Genomic DNA, 18,010 nt, shown 5'->3' with positions numbered 1-18,010 from the left:
CACGCACGCACGCACGCACGCACGCACGCACGCACGCACGCTCATCCGCAACAAAGACAACACAAGAGTGATGTATAGTCGAAAACAGCCGATCTACAAGCTCGTACACAAAGCTTGTAGATCAGTTACTTGCGGCGGGCGAGCGAGCCAGCGAGCACAGATCGGAGCCGACATGTTCCTGTGAGTGTACGCACATGGCACGCATGTCGGTATACGGCCTCCGGGGTGTGTGTGTGTGTGTGTGTGTGGGGGGAGGGGGGGGGGGGGGGTGGGGGGCCTGTCTGTGCCCTCGCCGGGTGGCACGGTGGCACGGGACAGGCAGAGAAAACGAGGACGGGAGGGGCTTTGTCTGCCCACCCGCTTCGGGGGGGGGGGGGGGGGGGGGGGACGTGTGTGTGTGTGTGTGTGTGTGTGTGTGTGTGTGTGTGAGTCTGTGTTATGAGACACAGTGGGAGGTCCCCCACCCCCTCCGGGACCCCCCTTCCCCCCCGCTGCCCGGTAGAGAGGTCCTGTCAGCTCTCATAGACGGTAACATTTTGAGGAGGTGGGCAGCATCGCCGAGGCCAGGGGGGGGTGGGGGTGGTTGGGGGGACGACGACTGTCACTGCCGCCGCACGGCCTTCTGGGATGTGGAGCACACACTATAGCTCTGGGGGCGGTGGCCTTTATATCATATCACCCCCTGGTGGGAGGGAGGGGGGGGGGGGGGGGGGGGGGGGGTCTCTCCATGGTCACGTGAAGGTCGCATCGAACTGCACGGGGAATGCCACAGGGGTTAGAGAGAGAGAGAGAGAGAGAGAGAGAGAGAGAGACAGACAGACAGAAATGAATCGCAATGGACATGCAGGCCGATTATAGGTATTGCAGGCTGGCGTGTTACAGCCGGGTGCACGCACGCACGCACGCACGCACGCACGCACGCACGCACGCACGCACGCACGCACTATGCGCTGAAGTGATAGCCACCATGCAGCTCCTAACCCCCTCTGTCTATGTGTGTACGTGTGTGTGTGTGTGTGTGTGTGTGTGTGTGTGTGTGTGTGTGTGTGTGTGTGTGTGTGTGTCACAGATAGCGGAGACGTACGCCTTCCTTCCCAGAGAGGCGGTGACGCGCTTCCTGATGAGCTGTGGAGAGTGTCAGAAGAGGATGCACATCAACCCCAGCACAGCAGAGTTCAAAGGTAACGATGAGGTCAAGGGTCACGTCAACCCCAGCACAGCAGAGTTCAAAGGTAACGATGAGGTCAAGGGTCACGTCAACCCCAGCACCGCAGAGTTCAAAGGTAACGATGAGGTCAAGGGTCACGTCAACCCCAGCACCGCAGAGTTCAAAGGTAACGATGAGGTCAAGGGTCACGTCAACCCCAGCACCGCAGAGTTCAAAGGTAACGATGAGGTCAAGGGTCACGTCAACCCCAGCACAGCAGAGTTCAAAGGTAACGATGAGGTCAAGGGTCACGTCAACCCCAGCACAGCAGAGTTCAAAGGTCACATCAACCCTAGTACTGCAGAGTTCAAAGGTCACATCAACCCTAGTACTGCAGAGTTCAAAGGTCACATCAACCCTAGCACTGAATAGTTCAAAGGTAACGATGAGGTCAAAGGTCACATCAACCCTAGCACAGCAGAGTTCAAAGGTCACATCAACCCTAGCACAGCAGAGTTAAAAGGTCAGATCAACCCTGCAGAGTTCAAAGGTAACAATGAGGTCAAGGGTCACATCAACCCTAGCACAGCAGAGTTCAAAGGTCACATCAACCCTAGTGCCGCAGAGTTCAAAGGTCACATCAACCCTAGTACCGCAGAGTTCAAAGGTCACATCAACCCTAGTACCGCAGAGTTCAAAGGTCAGATCAACCCTTCAAAGGTTCAAAGGTTCAAAGTGACTTTGCATGTGATTGCGCTGCTCTAACTATCCGGGTTTGAACGTAGCTTAGGTCCTCTGTCTGGTCCAATCAACTCAGCTCCATGCACCGTCAGCACTTCTGTTCCATTATCTCTTTTTTATTTTGTAGTACAACCTCATTAATACAATGCACACACACGCACGCGCACACGCACGCACGCGCACGCGCACACACACACACACACACACACACACACACACACACACACACACACACACACACACACACACACACACACACACACACACACACACACACACACACACACACACACAACGTGAACATGATGTATCAGAGACTCAAGAGGTCGTCCTCATCTCATTAATGGGGGGGAAATGCTCCAAAAGTGATTAAAGAGTCCCTCTGGTGGACATAGCGGAGAATGCAGAGGCTATATTGTTTGATTTGATTCCAGCCTCCCTGAATGTATAGCCACTGAATGTATAGCCAATGATCAATTAGTATCAATTATGTATCATCTAATCATCATTGTGTGAAGATATAGAAGTCCTAGTAAAACATTTATTGATTTATTGTTTTTATTGTTTTGTTTCCTTACAGAAAATGACAGACCAACCTCTCTGGTCCCGGACCTCATTGACTACAACATGCCCCTTACTGCCACCTACCTGAAACAAATGAAACTACACTGTATGAGTGCCAACGAACGGGTACGTCGTTAAAAGGACAAAACTCCATATTGTGACAGTAGTCATTGCTATAGTGTGTTCAGTAACAGTGTTAAATAGCTCTATATTGTGACAGTAATCATTGCTATAGTGTGTGTGTGTGTGTGTGTGTGTGTGTGTGTGTGTTCAACAGTGTTAAATAGAGCTCTATATTGTTCAGTAACAGTGTTAAATAGAGCTCTATATTGTTCAGTAACAGTGTTAAATAGAGCTCTATATTGTTCAGTAACAGTGTTAAATAGCTCTATATTGTGACAGTAATCATTGCTATAGTGTGTGTGTTCAGTAACAGTGTTAAATAGAGCTCGATATTGTTCAGTAACAGTGTTTAAATAGAGCTCAATATTGTTCAGTAACAGTGTTTAAATAGAGCTCTATATTGTTCAGTAACAGTGTTAAATAGAGCTCTATATTGTTCAGTAACAGTGTTAAATAGAGCTCTATATTGTTCAGTAACAGTGTTAAATAGAGCTCTATATTGTTCAGTAACAGTGTTAAATAGAGCTCTATATTGTTCAGTAACAGTGTTAAATAGAGCTCTATATTGTTCAGTAACAGTGTTAAATAGAGCTCTCTCTCTCTCTCTCTCTGCCCGTCTCTCTCTGCCCGTCTCTATCTCTCTCTCTCTCTCTCTCTCTGTCTGCCTGTCTGCATGTCTCTCTCTCTCTATCTGCCTGTCTGTCTGTCTCTCTCTCTCTGCCTGTCTGTCTCTCATCATGCAGGACGACAGCTCTCTCAGCAGCGAGGACATGATGGACACCAGTGAGTCCACGTGGGTCACGTCTGACCCCGCCCCCCCAGTGCCTGAGCCCCTCCCCCCTAACGGAGAGAGGGTCCATAGCCCCCCCACCGCCATTAAGGAGGAGGACGGTGAGTGTGTGTGCGCGTGTGGGTGTGCGTGTGCATGTGTGCGTGTGTGTGTGTGTGTATGTGTATGTTTTCATTGTTTTGTAATAATAATCACAATCTACAAGTAGAGTATTGGAAATCGGAAACACTCAAGCAAAGTATACAAATACCCCATAATTGTACTTAATTGTTCGATTCCCGCTGTGGACGCTGTGGGCGCTGAGGGCCTGTTCTCTCCTCCATCAGTGCCCATACCCGAGGCGGGGTTGGCGAAAGGGCCTTTCTGTGTGGAGTTTGCATGTTCTCCCCGTGTCCCTTATAGGGTAGGCACCCTCACAAAAAACATGCAGTAATTCTGGTCTCTATACTGCCTCCCCCTGGCCAGCCGGGGCACCTGATGGAGGGGAAAGGAACTGGTGGGAATAACGTGTTCCTTCCACGTGCTACGCTACGTCCAACCGGGCTAACTCCCCCCCCTGTCAGGTGAAAAGAAGTGGCTTGGACTCCTCAAGCATAGAAGGGAGCATGAGGTCAGTCCGCTGGCGGGCAAACTCCGACTTTTTAAAGTGAACGCGTATGCTGGCACTGCAGGGAACTGGGGTTTATGCTAACAGCTAGCGGTATAGATAGAGTTAAGTACAGTTGAATAAATGTACCTCCTCCTCCTCTTCCTCCAGACTCGTCCTCCTCAGAGAGTGGCAGTGCCAGCGGCCTGCCAGCGTTGACCTCTCCGCTGACATCCGACCCGGCGCTGACCTCTCCCGCCCCTCCTCCTCCGGGGGTCACCCTGTCGGTCCTGAGCGCTCCGCTGGACTTCAGCACCACCTCGTCCTCGTCCTCCTCCGAGAACCTGGCCGACACGCCGCTGCCACCAGGGGGCTCCCCGCTCGCCTCCTACCCCGCGGACCACCCCCCCGCCGGCGCCCGGAGGTACCCGCCGGGCAAAACGGAATACGGCGGCAAGGTAGGGTAGTAGTGCGGCACAATTGACCCATACAGGACGGGAACCCCTTTTGGTGTTTTAACCCATTTAGGCCTAAAAAATGTCTTTTTAAAATCTATTTTCTTTCCTGAAAAACCTCACATTTCCATATCAGTGGTTCTCAATGTAATTGGCCGCCGACCCCCATCTGAAAATATGTAGTTCCAGGGACCTCCCCAGAAGCAAGGATTTGAGTTAAAAACTGAAACTCTGAAAGAATAATTCAAAGATTTAGGCACATTTTCACGATTTTTCAAAAATAGCAAAAAAAGGTAGCATAGCACTCGGCACTCGGTGCCGTGCTATGAACTTTTAGATATGAGCTTGTAGATCTGCTATTTTTCAATAGCTAAAGCATAACATAATGCTAACACCAAAAGGGGTTCCCGCCCAAAATGGGTTAAGCATTACTGAAAAATAGCAGATCCATAAAAGCTCGTAGCACAGCACTCGGTTCTGCGCTACGAGCTTGTAGATCTGCTATTTTTTTTTTTATCTTGAAAATGTGGCGCAAATCTTTGAATATTTTCAGATGGGGGTCGGCGGCCAAATACAGATAATTCTGGGGGGGTCCTTGACATGAAAAAGGTTGGGCACCACTGACATAGAAACATAGGTGTTTTTTTACATTTCTTTTTAGAATCAGCCTCAGGTCTAAATGGGTTAATCCATTGAGACCTGGAACGCATCCATGTCACGTTAGCGTTTAACCACATTAACCATTAACCCATTTTGGGGCGGGAACCCCTTTTGGTGTTTTAAACATTGTTATAATTTAGCTATTGAAAAATAGCAGATCTACAAGCTCATAGCGCGCCACCGAGTGGCGCGCTATGAACTTGTAGGTCTGCTATTTTTGAAAAATCGTTAAAATGTGCCTCAAAACTTTCCGAAAATTGTCATGATTTAGAAAAAAAATGTTTTTTAATTTCGACGTCAGGCCTGAATGGGTTAAGTGAGGGGCGGTCTTATCACCATACATCATCTCATTCTGGCCAATCACAATTTGCGTCCACACTTTTCCGTCTTCAGTTTTCTGCCCTCACTTTTGTCTCACACAATATGTGATAAGCCAATCACAAGCCAATGTTTGTATTCACACAAACCCCCTTAAAGCTTGGCATAGGGTTAGCCAGTTATTTCAATGGTAGTGGATGCCGAGAGAACAGCATTTTTTGTCCCAACCAAGAAACGGCACAACCACAACGCCGGGCGTCTTTCTCCATGTCAGAGGTTCGTGTCTCTCTGGAGGTCTACTATTACTCTAATACAGTGGGTTTCAACCCGTTTCATTTCAAGGACCATTCATTATTCGTCATTTGAGCCACGGACCGCCATTTGATGACATTAGCCTCTCGGACCCCAAACTAAAGAATATTTTGTTGTTGTTGGATAAGATTTTGCCTACAATTCCATGCTTTGGGCAAACGTTTATCAAAATAACAATTCTTCTACATTCTCTATTTGGCCATTTTACGCTCTCAAGAGTTAAAGATCTTTAACCCATTTTGGGCGGGAACCCCTTTTGGTGTTAGCATTATGTTATGCTTTAGCTATTGAAAAATAGCAGATCTACAAGCTCATAGCGTGCCACCGAGTGGCGCGCTATGAGCTTGTAGGTCTGCTGTTTTTGAAAAATCGAAGAACGACTGACAGAATCATAGCTTTTTCAGAAAACTGTCAGGATGTAGAAGACATTTTTAGAATCTGATCTCAGGTCAAAATGGGTTAAGGGTCCATTTGGTTACCAACTCTCCCATCAGTCAGCTGGGGACCACCAGGAACGCCCTCAAGGACCACTGGTTGAAAACCACTGCTCTAATAGACACCCAGATGCGGTTATTATAATATGCACACGTGTCTTCCTGGTGTATTCCCGGCTTCTTCCTGAAAGCTGAAAGCCTTTGAGTCAAACAGCCAAAATCAGACAATCCTCTTATTATCATACAACATCACGCCGGCCTTGTTTGTGTTTACACAAACCCGGTAAGCTGGGCATGGGAGGGCCCCGGCTGGCGCCCCTCAAAAACCCTAGATGCGTCATCGGACGCTGCAGCTCATTGGAGCGACCTCATTGGTCAAGTTACCTACCGCTCCCGACCAGATCATAAACACGAAATGCAATGCTGCTCAGGATATGGAGATACAGACGCCCCAGAGCCGAAGGAGGCGTCCACCTTTATGTGTCTATTGGAGACATGCCCCAGACACACCCCTGCTATTTTCACAAGTTTGGGTCACGGGCTAAAACGTTTGGGAACCGCTGATGTACAGTGACTAATGTTTGTGTTGTGTGTGTGTCTCTCTCTGTGTGTGTGTGTGTGTGTGTGTGTGTGTGTGTGTGTGTGTGTGTGTGTGTGTGTGTGTGTGTGTGTGCGACCAGTCTCCTCAGTACAGCTCGGGAAGCTACGACTCGGTGAAGACGGAGCTGAGCGCGAGCGCCGAGGACCTGGCGGGGTCCGCACGAACGCACCTGATGGACGACGACGACGACGAACACGATGACCACGATGACAGCGACAAGATGGAGATGGCAGAGGGCAACGACCCCGAGAGACTGAAAGCTTTCAACGTAAGACCGCACGCACACACACACATGCGCACACACGCATGCACACACACACACACACACACAGAGGGCAACGACCCCGAGAGACTGAAGGCTTTCAACGTAAGACCACACACACAAACACGCACGCATGCGCGCGCACGCAATCACGCACACAGAGGGCATGGACTGGAGCTGAAAGCGTTCAACGTAAGACCACATACGCACGCCACCACCTCCGAGGAAAGTCTGACATCTGTCATCGTCAGATGTTTGTAGTTCTAATGTCTCCTCTGATCCTCCATGTTTGTAGTTCTAATGCCTCCTATGCTCCTCCATGTTGTAGTTCTAATATCTCCTATGATGCTCCACGTTTGTAGTTCTAATGTCTCCTCTGCTCCTCCATGTTTGTAGTTCCAATGTCTCCTCTGCTCCTCCATGTTCGTAGTTCCAATGTCTCCTCTGCTCCTCCGTGTTTGTAGTTCTAATGTCTCCATGTTTGTAGTTCTAATGTCTCCATGTTTGTAATTCTAATGTCTCCTCTGCTCCTCCATGTTTGTAGTTTGAGTGCCTCCACGTTTGTAGTTCTAACGTCTCCTCTGCTCCTCCATGTTTGTAGTTCCAATGTCTCCTCTGTCCCTCCACGTTTGTAGTTCTAATCCCTCTCCTTCCGGTTCAGATGTTCGTGCGCCTGTTCGTGGACGAGAACCTGGACCGCATGGTTCCCATCTCCAAGCAGCCCAAGGAGAAGATCCAGGCCATCATGGAGTCGTGTGGACGCCAGTTCCCAGAGTTCCAGGAGCGCTCGCGCAAACGCATACGCACCTACCTCAAATCCTGCCGACGCATGAAGAAGGGGGGCTTCGAGGTAGGGGGGGGGGGGGGGGTGATAATAATAATAATAATAATAAACTTTATTTATAAAGCACTTTTTAAAACAATGTTACAAAGTGCTTTCCAATACAGGATAAAATGCAGTAGTAGAATAAAACAACAACAATAAACAATATTAACACAAGTAAACAGGTGAACACAAAATAAAACAATCAATAATTCAAGTAAAAGCCATCGTGAACAAGTGGGTTTTTAGCTGTGATTTAAAAGAACTCAGTAGGGTGATGTGTCTTAGGGCCTCTGGTAAGGCATTCCACAGCTTAGGTGCACGGGCCGAGAAAGCCCGGTCACCCATGGTGACACGCTGGGTAGCCGGAACTACCAGGAGAGCCTTGCTTGCCGATCTAAGGCTACATGTTGACCTATGGGGCTCCAGCATGTCTTTTATATAGATGGGGGCCAAGCCATGTAGTGCCTTAAAAGTGGTAATTAAAATTTTAAAATCAATCCTAAAATGAACAGGCAGCCAGTGGAGGGAGGCGAGGACAGGGGTAATGTGGTCACGCCTTCTGGAGTTGGTCAGTAATCTGGCTGCTGAGTTCTGGACCATTTGAAGACGGGAGATAGTTTTTTTATTGAGTCCGGAATATAGTGAGTTGCAATAATCTAAGCGTGTTGTGATGAAAGCGTGGATTACCTTCTCAAGGTCAGGGAATGAGATGAATGATTTGATTTATGCTATATTACGGAGTTGGAAGAAACAGGATTGTACAAGATATTGTACAGGATAGACAACATAGATAGACCATGTGGTCTCTCAAAAGGCAGACACATTAGAAAAGTGTGTGTGTGTGTGTGTGTGTGTGTGTGTGTGTGTGTGTGTGTGTGTGTGTGTGTGTGTGTGTGTGTGTGTGTGTGTGTGTGTGTCTGTGCGCGCGCGCATGTGTGGCTCATTCAAACACCCCAAGATGGAGAGAACATATATGGTGTCCACTTTTGTCAGCTGTCAGACTTTCTCTGGATGCAAATTAACACTACAATCGTTATTGTATGCTGTATTATATTCGACTGACAAATATCGTAAGCGCTTTCCCTCCTGCTTTTCTCTAAAAAAAAAACACTGCAGTTATAGTTATACTGTTCCGTGTGAAATGGCCTTTTAGGCTGTGTGTGACCCGAAATCGACCCCAATCAGCTGCAGGGTCGTACCCCAAACAGACAAACAAACGGACAGACGGACATACATACGGCCAGTCATTGGAGTCATTGAGTCAGGGACTGCTCAAAAACGTAACCTGGCCCACACAAAGTCAGGCTACAGTCCTGCAAGTACGTTAACTCCACAGTGCACGCTTCAAATAAAGCCATGTCTTACCCTGCCTCTGGCGGAGCTGTTGCCCCCACGACCCGAATACGGATAAGCGGTTGAAGATGGATGGATGGATGTATGTCTTACCTTGCGCCAAGCATTGATTGACTGGTGTTCCTTTGTCTTGCAAGTAAAAGGCATCTGCATGTCTGTAGTTAAATTTGGGTATTTAGATAAGCCGGTGTCATGTTGGTTTTTTTACTGGCGATACCAGCACACTTCCACGAAAAGACAAAGTTCACAGTCGGGTAAGCGATTCCCAAACCAGTCGTCCACATCATCCCGCCCCGCATTCGCTGTGATTGGTTTAAATGTGCAGACAAATGCGTATTCAGTGCTGGAAGCCAGGCTATACGATTGCTTCAAATGGTTAAAAAAAAAGGTGAATTTCTGATGTTTTTGTTTTCCCTAATCATGTTGGCTGGTGCCCTCATTGACTAGTGCCCCATTGCACTTGCACCCTACAGCCTATGGACCCTAACGCCCTAGCCGCAATTTGCAACTCTAGATTTTTTTATAGTGGGATGAATCTAGAGTTGCAATACCCTCCATTGACTCCCTACTCATCCAAATTGCGTTTGCGATCTGCTTGTATTAAACAACGTTAAACTCACCAACATTGCAGCTCTAGGCCAAGCTTGAATGATCCTCTTTCAATCTGCCGAGCTTTTGTTTCATACAAATCCACCGTAGACATGAGTTATGAGCTACTTTCTGTCAAGAAATTCTGTGCAGGTGAAAGAAAGTAGCTCATAACATGTGACGGTGGAGTTTTATGAAACAAAAGCTCGGCAGATTGAAAGAGGATAATTCAATCTTGGCCTGCTCTAGAGCTACAATGTTGGTGAGTTTAATGTTGTTTAATACAAGCAGATCGCAAACGCAATTTGGATGAGTAGGGAGTCAATTGCAACTCTAGATTCATTCCACTATAAAATAAATCTAGAGTTGCAAATTGCGGCTACCTAAAGCCCCTGCTTTTCATGTCAATTAAGGACCTCTAACCTGGTGTAAAATAACTCCTACATGTGCACAACGTTATGCAGAGGGTACCCCAGTGCTAAACTGCCCTTCCCTGTAATACAATTTGGCTGATTAAGGCCTGACTCACACCTTTACATCTAGCATACAACAATGTTGCATGGTAGATGTAAACAAAGGGTAAGTGACATGGCCGCCCCAATGCATTTCCAATGGAAGTCACATGGTTTGACACAACATTTTTGTTGTACGGCTTTCGGCTGTGTTTCGACTGCCCCCCTCCCCCTCATACAACAAAAATGTTGTGTCAAACCATGTGACTCCCATTGGAAATTAATTGTGAGCTTGCATCAGTAAACAAGTCTCATGCATCAGCTATAAAACAATCTGTTGTGCACGTGTGAGTCAGGCCTAAGAAAGGTTACAAAACCGAGTTGAATTTGCTAGGACTGAACAAACTAATGAACCTATTGTTTGGGAATGACTGGTGGAATGGCATGGATATTGGCTGGAGGGGAACGAGACTGATGGCTAGTGGCAACACAGCTGCTTTATATAGGTTGATGGCTGGAGATGATTGGTGGACCGATGAGTCAAACAATTTAGTACTCGTTCCGTCACTGGCAATACGCGTAACCAGGGCCAAATTAGCCATTGGGCCAGTAGGGCCGTGGCCCTGCAGGGGCCCTTGCCTCTCGGGGGCCCTTCAGAGAAACTGGACTGCACAGTACTGGGTTTGAGGCCCATGGTAAGGGCTCCTGGGACCCTTCATAGGCTGTTGATTGTGGTACATTTAGGTAAAAAAGAGGATTAAGAAAAATAAATTTGGACACGCATGCTATGGGGAGCCCCAAAACAAATCACGTCCCAGGGGCCCTTGTGGGGGTTAATCCGTCCCTGCACATAGCAATATATTCAAAGATATGCACAAATGTTTGTGGTTTTTCAAAAGATAGTTGACCGAGCTTGTAGCATTTTTAAGTGTTTAGATTTTCTTTTTTGGTTCAAATCTAAAATGACACGGATGCTTTCCCCGGCCTGACTGTGTCAGCTATGGAAAAAGCTGCTCCTTGATAGGGAAATGTCTCTGTTTTGTTTTGTTTTAATCACTGATGTGAATATTGATGTGAAAATGAAGTTGTACTGTGATGTTATCTGGACGATACTGCAACTGTGGGCAACACCTCAATGTCTTTCCAGAATGAATAAAGGTTTGAATGAATGAAGGAAGGAAGGAAGGAAGGAAGGAAGGAAGTCCTGTGTTGTGTTGTGTGGTCAGATCTGGTCAGAATAACAGTCTGTCCCGTGTTGTGTTGTGTCGTCAGATCTGGTCAGAATAACAGTCTGTCCCGTGTTGTGTTGTGTCGTCAGATCTGGTCAGAATAACAGTCTGTCCCGTGTTGTGTTGTGTCGTCAGATCCGGCCGACGCCTCCTCACCTCACCTCTGCCATGGCTGAGAACATCCTGGCCGCCGCCTGCGAGAGCGAGACCCGAAACGCTGCCAAGAGGATGCGACTAGACGCCTACCCGACAACTGTGAGTGTGTGTGTGTGTGTGTGTGTGTGTGGGGAATCTTTTCCTTTTCTTCTTTTTAATAAAGTTTTATCCCGCGATTTTTGTAACCCATTTTGTTTCACCCGGTGCCAATTGCCTGCCATAAGCTGTAATCCTGGGCGCTATACTCTCCCTCTGCCATCCTGGGGAGAGCCCCGCACTGAGCTCATGCTTCTTCCTTCAATGCATGAGGGAGTGAGCGGGCCGCTTCTTATCAACTGACAGGGTGATAAAGGTTGAAGGTTCCCGGTAGGATGTGGAAGGAACACGTTATTCCCCTCCATCAGGCTGGCCAGGGGCAGAGTAATATAGTAAGAGAGTGGCGACACTAGCGTTGACTCGCATTGTAACAATGGAATGCGGAATTGCTCAATCTATCTCAATGGGATAGTTCCAGGGTGCAGTACATTAGTTAGACTAGTCATTGGTCCGACAAACGACAACCCACCTCAAACCCTAACCTAACCATAACCGCAAGCAAGGGAGCAGGCGCTAGTCCGCATGTCGAACTAATGCTCCGTCGGATTTACATGCAGTCCCCATAGTTCCAGCCATACGAGCAATGGTTGGAACTATAGCCCATAGGCACCCACTTTGCGGAGAGATCAAAGCGCTACTCTCCTATACCCTACACTCTGGCCAGGGGGAGGCAGTATAGAGACCAGGATTACTGCATGTTTTTTGTGAGGGGCCTACCCTAGGGGACACGGGAAGAACATGCAAACTCCACACAGAATAAAAGGCCCTTTCGACTAACCCACCTGTGGGGCATGGGAGCTGAGGAGAGAACACTCATGTGTGTGGAATCTTAATCAATTGATAATTGATAATAACAGATTTACCGGTACTTTTCACCTGGTACTTTTTTACATGCACAAAATATTTAACAATAATTCATCGATCAGTTGGATTCGCTGTCACTCGCCGCTAGGGTTGTCCCGATCCGATCACGTGATTGTTAATCGGGTCCGATCGCATCATTTTCAAGTGATCGGAATCGGATCGGGAGCGAAAAAACATGATCTGGACATCCCTAGTATCAATACTATATCCATATCATGATATTAGACTGGATATCGTCTGTGATTTTGGATATTGTGCTATTGTGATATGACAGTGGTCTATAAACATATAAAAATCGGATCGGGAAAAGTCAGTATCGGCAGATACTCAAAATCAAATGATTGGAATCAGATCGGGAGCAAAAGAACGTGATCGGGACATCCCTACATGACGCCGCCGAATCAAACCTGTCGTTCCCATAGGACGAAGCGGCCTCCGTCGACCAGCCCGTCTCCAGGGAGACGACCTCTTTGACCCCGTCGTCGGGCTTCTCCGCGTTCCCCCAGCCCCAGGAGCAGATCTTCACCAACGGAGGCTACAACATCCGCAGCTATGGGACCGTTGTCACGGGCAACCAGCAGAACACTGCCGCCGCGGCCGCCACTCCACAGACCAACGGTGAGGCTGAGCTATCCTGAACCGGCTAGGGTGGATTTTAACCCATAGTTCCACACTAACTCCAGAGGGCCACATTGCATATACTGTTGTAGCAAAAATAGCCGATCTACAAGCTCAAAACGCATCGCACTGCGACACGTTTTGAGCTTGTAGATCAGCTATTTTTGCTATTATTTGAATTGAAACATGACATGTAACATTTTTATTTCATTTCAAATGCCTTTCAAATACCTTTAATTATAGTTATGTTAACTTTATGAACTAAATACATTGGACGTAAAAAAGCTACTAATTTAGAGTAATTAAAGTGGGTCATGTTTGACCATTAACTTGAGGGCCACATTAAAACAGCTTACCCTAACTTTGTCCGGGCTGTTTTATTTTTATTTTGTATTTGTTTAATCCACATTAATCGGCGATTCATTAGCATGAAACATGCTAACATGCTAATGCCACAAACATTAGCATGTGTGTAGCATTTTTAGCTAGCTACAGACCCGGACAGTAAAAACCGGAAGTAAAACCGGCCAAAATTCCCACATGCACGCCCGTGCATGCACGCAAGCCGTCTTTATATGCATTATGGCTCATAATCTGCTCAAAATGCGATATTCGGTTAGTTTCGGTTCAAACATCCGCTAGCCTTTCGGAGAGGTTATTCAAAACGTCTGGCACCCAGCACGACCCCATCTAGTGGCCACCCGGCAGAACACCACCTTCACTTAAGGTGTTTTAAGTGAAGGTGGGGGCCGCATGTGGCCCCACGGGCTGTCAGTTGCACCATGTATGGCTTTAGACCCTGTCTAGTGTCTATACTTAAACAGACCTGCCTCGCACTCACGTTCTCCTTCATCAGTATTTAACATTCTTCTCCTCGTCCACCAGGTCCTACAGACCTCAGCATGAAGGCGTCGGCTCCCCCCTCCACCGTCGTCTCCTCTGGCTCCTCCTCCTCCTCCTCCTCCAACAACAGCAGCAGCAGCATCAGTCACGGCGGTCAGGGCGGGGGGGGGAGGGGGAGGGGGCGGGGGGGCGTCGGCCCACCAGCTCAGCCCCCCCGAGGTGACGGCGGTCCGCCAGCTCATCGCCGGCTACCGAGAGTCTGCCGCCTTCCTGCTGCGCTCGGCGGACGAGCTGGAGAGCCTCATCCTGCAGCAGAACTGAACTGACCGGTGGGGTCCGAAACGACCCCCTCCCCTCCACCTCCACCCCCCACCCACGCTGAGCCACACCGTGCCAAGACCTCCTTCTACACGAAGCCTGTCCCGTCTCGTCTCGTCCCGTCTCTATCTCTTTGTGTTCAGGCTAGACTTTGAAGTACCGTTCAAAGACGCAAACGAGCGTTTCGACCGGTGAAACCGCAGCAGCAGCACACAATTGATCCTGTGGGTGTTATGCTCCTTGTTCGTACGTGTGTTTGTGTAACACCCGTGGATACCTGGGAATCGAACCCGGGTCTCCCGTGTGGAAAGCCAACATCTTAACCACTAAAGCCCAAAGGGATATTATCCCTGTGACTCGGGGGAGATATTAAGACTTTTGAGGCCACCGGGCTGAGGTTGTGAGCCACTCACTCTGCTACACTTGGAAGGAACGGAAACACATGTACGTACGTACGTGCATTTGGAAGGAACGGAAACATATCACGGGCCGACGCGTGTTGACGCGTCGACACCTCGACCTCCATCTCCTCTCAGGTCTTCTAGGCTATATGATCTGTGCAGATTAGAACAAAAAAAAACAGGCCGTTGTACAAGAGTGTTAAGGACATGAGAGGATTGCGTTGTTGTGGGTGGTGTTGCGCTTAAATTAGATGTTTACCATACTTTTACATGTTGCTGTCGTGTGCACAGGTTTGTGGTACGTGGGGTCGCTTGTACCTGCGTTCATTTTTGAGGACGCCTGGTGATGAAGTGACCTCTTACGCTACCCACATTAATTGTTACGTGGTAGGAATTTGATGTTGTCGACTCGTTTTGGTGAGTACAGGATAAAAAAAATATACCACGTGGCGACACAATTCATTTGTTCTAAGTAGAAATATCTCTAGTTTCAGAAACAAACACACAAGCTAACGAAATACTTGCCATGTTGACTTATTCGTCCGGACACAATTTGGGAGAATTGCTGCTACAAGACGTGGCCGTTTCTTTTCTGCCACTGAACTGCTAACCTCAACAGATTAGGATGCGCCGGCGTCGGTACACACATGCAAAACAAACACATACACAGATAGAGAGAGGGAGATCAACAGACATTAGGCTACGTGGAAAATACTTTTTGATGAGACTTCAGCACAGCATCAGAATGGATCATTCCAGCTCGGCGTTTGTTTCTCTAGTACCTCTGTCTCGTCCTTGGAGTGACTGCCTCATTCTTAAAGCCCAAACCGCACAAACGATTCACCACACAACTCCTTGTAACATGCAACTATGTGCAACTACTTGCAACCATTATCCACAATGGAAGTTGCAAGGAGTTCCGACTAGTTACAAGGAGTTGCAACTGGTGTAGTTTAGGCCTTAGGCCCAAACCGCACCAATGCAACTCCTTGCAACTGCCATTTTCATGCAACTACTCGCAACTGTTTGGTTGCAAGGACTTGCATGGTGAATCTTTGGTGCGGTTTGTGCTAGGTTACGTTAGTGGTTGTTTACTCTCTCTCTCGCCACGATTCAACCGTCATTTTGGTTTTTATTTTCAGAGTGAATTGGTTTTTCGTCAGCCAGTTTTTCACTCCTCAAACGGAAGTCTAGAAGAGGCTTAAACAAAAAAGAAAAAAAAGAAGAAAAAGCCTGGGTATGCAAACAAAGGTCTTAGACACCAGTCAGGGATACTAAAGGAGATTAATATATTGTTTAGGCGTCATATAACCAGTGCTATACTGAAGAAGTGGAAAAAGGTGCAATATTGACGATAATCAGTAACGGCGTGTGCTCATGGAAATATGACTTTTGATAAATTCAACGTCCGGTACTAGTCTGGGGGTGTAACGATACATTTGAACAGTGATACGATACGTATCACGATACATGGTTGACGGTATATATGATACATGGACGATATTGATTCATTCATGGTGATCTGATCTGATTCAATGATTTCAAATCGCAGTAACTGGCAGGTTTTTGTGCATGTATTATTGTGGATATAAATAAGTAAACAGAGTGATTCTCTGGCAAGTACATGTGTGTATTTGAACACATACTGTATGGACAAATCCGCACCTTGACATTAACATGAAGAATATACACACATTTATCAATAGACCAAGTGTAGCGATATTGAAAGGAAAAGTAATTAAACCCCTCGTTAAACCCTAAACTGCTAAATATACAATGCACTTGATATCGATAATATTGATTCATTGCAAAACGATTCGATACCGATTATCTGCACTGCGAAAAGATATACGATACAAAGTCAAATGATATGATGTTGTTGCTGTTTATGGATATACTCCGATTCTTGAAGTTAAAATGGATTCTCTATTACTATATCGTTACACCCCTATGGAGTAGGACCGATTGGGAAAAGCACATGCTTAAAGAGGAAGGCGTGATGTACTACTGTTACGTACTGGAATAATTGATATCCCATCATGCAGCATTGTAGCCAATTTCAATGTTGTTTTTTGTCATCGACGCTGTTGATCGTTTCCGATTAACCAACTGAGGCACTTTCACTGATTTGAAGCCAATCATTCAGGAGGGATCACTTTCACTGATTTGAAGCCAATCATTCAGGAGGGATCACTTTCACTGATTTGAACCCAATCATTCAGGAGGAGGGATCACGAAAAGGGACCTGTTATATAAATATGAGACTTAATGTTTAATGTCTTTGTTGGATATTTTGATGTGAACTTTTTTATAGGTTTGAATTTGAGTCCGGAAGTATACCGCATATAGGTTCAGTGAGTGCTTATATGGGCCCGGGCGAATAGATTGGTACGCAGTAAAATCCTCGGTAGTCGATTCATCCATTTTGTACAGACGTAACCCAATGTTTGGCAGTGGTGCAAAGTAACTTAGTACATTTACTAAGTACTGTACTTAAGTACAGTACTTAGTACCTGGTATTTTGAGGTGGTTGTACTTCACTTATTATTACAAAACATACTGTACATATAACCACTTCAGCCCTTTATACACACACATTCCGGCCATTTGAAAATAGCAGATCTACAAGCTCACAATGTGTCGCATTGACACTACTGATCTGCTATTTTCAAAAAGATTATTATACATTTGAAAACTTGAAATGGGACATTCTTGCACAATGAATACTCTTACTTTTGGTACTTTAAGTATATACATTTTGAAGCCAATACTTTTATACTTTTACTTAAGTACATTTTGAATTCCTGGACTTTTACTTTACTGTAGGTAATATAGTATTTCTTCATTGCAGTAATTGATACTTTTACTTACGTAAAACATCCGAGTACTTTTTTCCACCACTGATGTTTGGTTACATTTGTACGCTCTCGGAGTTAAAAGACCACTCAGGATTTGATAGTGGATGTCGTTAGCGTCCTCATTGGTCCATTTAGTGGAGGAGCTTAAGGAGAGATAAGGGATATTTCGCGCTAATTCGTCTAAAAGCGCCAACTTTTGCACAGATGTAGCCCAGAGCATGCTCTAATGATTTAGCCTGGGGCGCCCGAGCCACAGTAGCCAAATCCATATGGCCACCATTAACAGCCTATATAAGGCAAAACATTCATTATTTCATTATGCTTTAAGTAGCATGTGACCTGTCAAACTAGGGGGCTTTCATGATACTGAATCCATTCCAAGCATTAGTTTTGCACAAAAAACACTCCTTGGGCT

General features: G+C 46.7%; 1 protein-coding gene across 1 annotated transcript in view; it reads left to right on the top strand.

Moving 5' to 3' along the window:
- LOC306933949 (nucleolar protein 4-like) overlaps positions 1 to 14,339 on the top strand; it is a gene marked incomplete at its 3' end in the record, with an annotated part of 41,411 nt that extends 27,072 nt beyond the window's left edge. The window contains 11 exon segments of the mRNA XM_079516333.1: positions 1,070 to 1,181; positions 2,469 to 2,578; positions 3,319 to 3,466; positions 4,123 to 4,409; positions 6,811 to 6,999; positions 7,655 to 7,843; positions 11,577 to 11,696; positions 12,980 to 13,175; positions 14,061 to 14,085; positions 14,149 to 14,179; positions 14,181 to 14,339. Of these exon segments, the coding sequence (XP_079372459.1) occupies positions 1,070 to 1,181; positions 2,469 to 2,578; positions 3,319 to 3,466; positions 4,123 to 4,409; positions 6,811 to 6,999; positions 7,655 to 7,843; positions 11,577 to 11,696; positions 12,980 to 13,175; positions 14,061 to 14,085; positions 14,149 to 14,179; positions 14,181 to 14,339 (1,566 nt within the window).
- Between the last annotated feature and the right edge of the window lie 3,671 nt (positions 14,340 to 18,010).

The sequence above is a fragment of the Electrona antarctica genome (genome assembly GCF_951216825.1).
Source record: "Electrona antarctica genome assembly, chromosome: 2".
Taxonomy (NCBI): Eukaryota; Metazoa; Chordata; class Actinopteri; order Myctophiformes; family Myctophidae; genus Electrona; species Electrona antarctica.
The sequence above is the reverse complement of the archived record's forward strand: the minus strand, read 5'-3'. Positions and strand labels throughout refer to the sequence as shown.